General features: G+C 40.0%; 1 protein-coding gene across 2 annotated transcripts in view; it reads left to right on the top strand.

Moving 5' to 3' along the window:
• prps1a (phosphoribosyl pyrophosphate synthetase 1A) overlaps positions 1-2,110 on the top strand; it is a 13,768-nt gene extending 11,658 nt beyond the window's left edge. For both annotated transcript variants that reach the window (XM_060862638.1, XM_060862637.1), the window contains exon 7: positions 191-2,110. In XM_060862638.1, the coding sequence (XP_060718621.1) occupies positions 191-283 (93 nt within the window). In that variant the 3' untranslated portion in view covers positions 284-2,110. The remainder of the gene's footprint in view (positions 1-190) is intronic.
• Positions 2,111-2,500: the final 390 nt, after the last annotated feature.

Here is a 2,500-nt window from a genome sequence, read left to right as displayed (position 1 = left end):
TTTTCACGTTTTTCTTTTGATTGAACAACATGAAAATACGAACAGGATGAAAATCGAAGATATACAACATTGTATTCAAACATCCTTCCAGCCAATCAGAAACGACTGTATCCACATTAATACTGTGTTATTGTGATGATGTGATGTTTTGTGTGTGTCGTCCTCCCCCCCCTCCCCTCCCCCCATACAGGTGAATGACATCTCAATGATTTTGGCTGAAGCGATCAGACGAACCCACAACGGAGAGTCGGTGTCCTACCTGTTCAGTCACGTACCTTTATAACACACACACACACACACACACACACACACACATAAGATAAGATATACCTTTATTCGTCCCACAATGGGGAAATTTCTCTGTTACAACAGCAAAATATATCGTCGCTGTCAGACGGAATCTTTGTGTCTCCAAAACCGTTAGTTTTCAGGAAATTAAATTAAATAAAATTAAAAAAACGCCGTACCTTATCAGCAGTGCACAGGGTTTAGTCCGCGTTGCAGTGGATTGTCTTGCGCTAAATTCCTGTCCTCAGACGAGCACCAGAACTAGCGGGGGTCAAGATTTTTTTTTCTTTGAGCCCAGTGTTTTGAAGACATTTACCTCAGAAGACGTGTTGATTCGTTGCGACTCTTCTTGAGGAGAAATATGCCGTGAAGCTCTCACACGGAGTGAGGAAGAGGTGGACAGTTGAAGTGTCCAATGGAGTTATGAGATTTGCGCTCAAGCTATTTTCAAGACTTTAGATTGGTTAATAACTTGTAAAAATAACAGACCCACGTGGGGACTGACCAATAGCATCGATATGTGAAAAAATATGAAACGGACCAAATTTGGACATACGAGGTTTCCGCCCGACAGCGACGATATATATATATATAAAGAATAAATACACTTCCTTGTCAACATTTAAATATAATACAAATACATTAACCTGTTAAATAATAACTATCCTCCTCACACTCTGGTATCATAAACGTGTCCCTTTGTTAAATAGTTTATAAGGTTTTGCACCTAAATGTTTTGACGTCACATTTTCCTGATGAACTCCAAAATAGCAGCCGTTAAATAAACCAGATTTATTTTAGTGCCGTCTGTAGTTTAAATGGAATAAATGTATTTAATTTATTTTGAACTCTAGTTTGAATTTGGAGCATTGGGGGAGGAGTTATACCACAAATAAACCTGTTCATTTTTTATTTCATAACATTAGAAATGTTCTATTTTTGTATGAATTTGGTTTAGTTGTTAAATGTTTTATGTTATTTGTCTTTTATGTTTACATTCTGTTCCAAAGAGAATCTGTATGTTCGCAAGTGCCTTTTGCTGATCACACACACACACACACACACACACACACACACACACACACACAGTCACATGCTCACTCACACACTCTCACTCAGACACACACACACACTCACTCACACACACATACACACACAGTCACACTCTCACTCACACACTCTCACTCAGACACACACACACTCTCACTCACACACACATACACTCACACACTCACACACACTCACTCACACACACACACAGTCACACTCTCACTCACACTCACACACTCTCACTCACACACACTCACACACACACATACACACACAGTCACACTCTCACTCACACACTCTCACTCAGACACACACACACTCTCACACACATACACTCAAACACACACTCACTCACACACACACACTCACACACACACACTCTCACTCACACTCACACACTCTCACTCACACACACACACACACACACACACAGTCACACTCTCACTCACACACTCTCACTCAGACACACATACACTCACACACTCACACACACACACACACACACACACACTCTCTCTCTCACTCACACACACACACACACACACACACACTCTCACTCACACACACTCTCACTCACTCAAACACACACACACACACAAACACACACATACACACACACACTTGCATGCTCTGTGCTCGTTTCTTAAACATGGTGGATGGACCGAACTGCATAACAGTTAATCATACTCCTTCCTCCACTAATCAAATGTCAGCATGTAACTAACTGAATGCAGTACAATAAATCATCTCAAATTCTGTGTGACTCCTGAAATGTGTGTGTGTGTCTTCTGGAAATATTTTATTATATTTTAATTGTTAATTATAGTTTAATAGTTTAACTGTTAAATGAAGTGGAATTGAAGCTTTAACAAACAAACCGCCCTGTTGTCTGTTCAGTGCCGCTCCATTCTCACTGGTTGTGAGGGTTGGGGTGCCAATATTTTAACAGATGTAAACTCGCAGTTCTGCCACTGGGGGGCGACACAATCTAGGTGTTGTAAGAAAAAAAATGCTTATAATATGTGCAAGTAATAAAACTACTTATTGTTCTGTAATTCAGTAAATAATCAAAATAAGTAAATTTATTACCTTGTTTTTACATTCTGTTACTGCTCGAGCTCTGCTGGTGCTTATCTGGGCACGTGGCTTCTGGGATTTAAAC

This window comes from Tachysurus vachellii, chromosome 26 (assembly GCF_030014155.1).
Source record: "Tachysurus vachellii isolate PV-2020 chromosome 26, HZAU_Pvac_v1, whole genome shotgun sequence".
Lineage (NCBI taxonomy): Eukaryota > Metazoa > Chordata > Actinopteri > Siluriformes > Bagridae > Tachysurus > Tachysurus vachellii.
The sequence above is the reverse complement of the archived record's forward strand: the minus strand, read 5'-3'. Positions and strand labels throughout refer to the sequence as shown.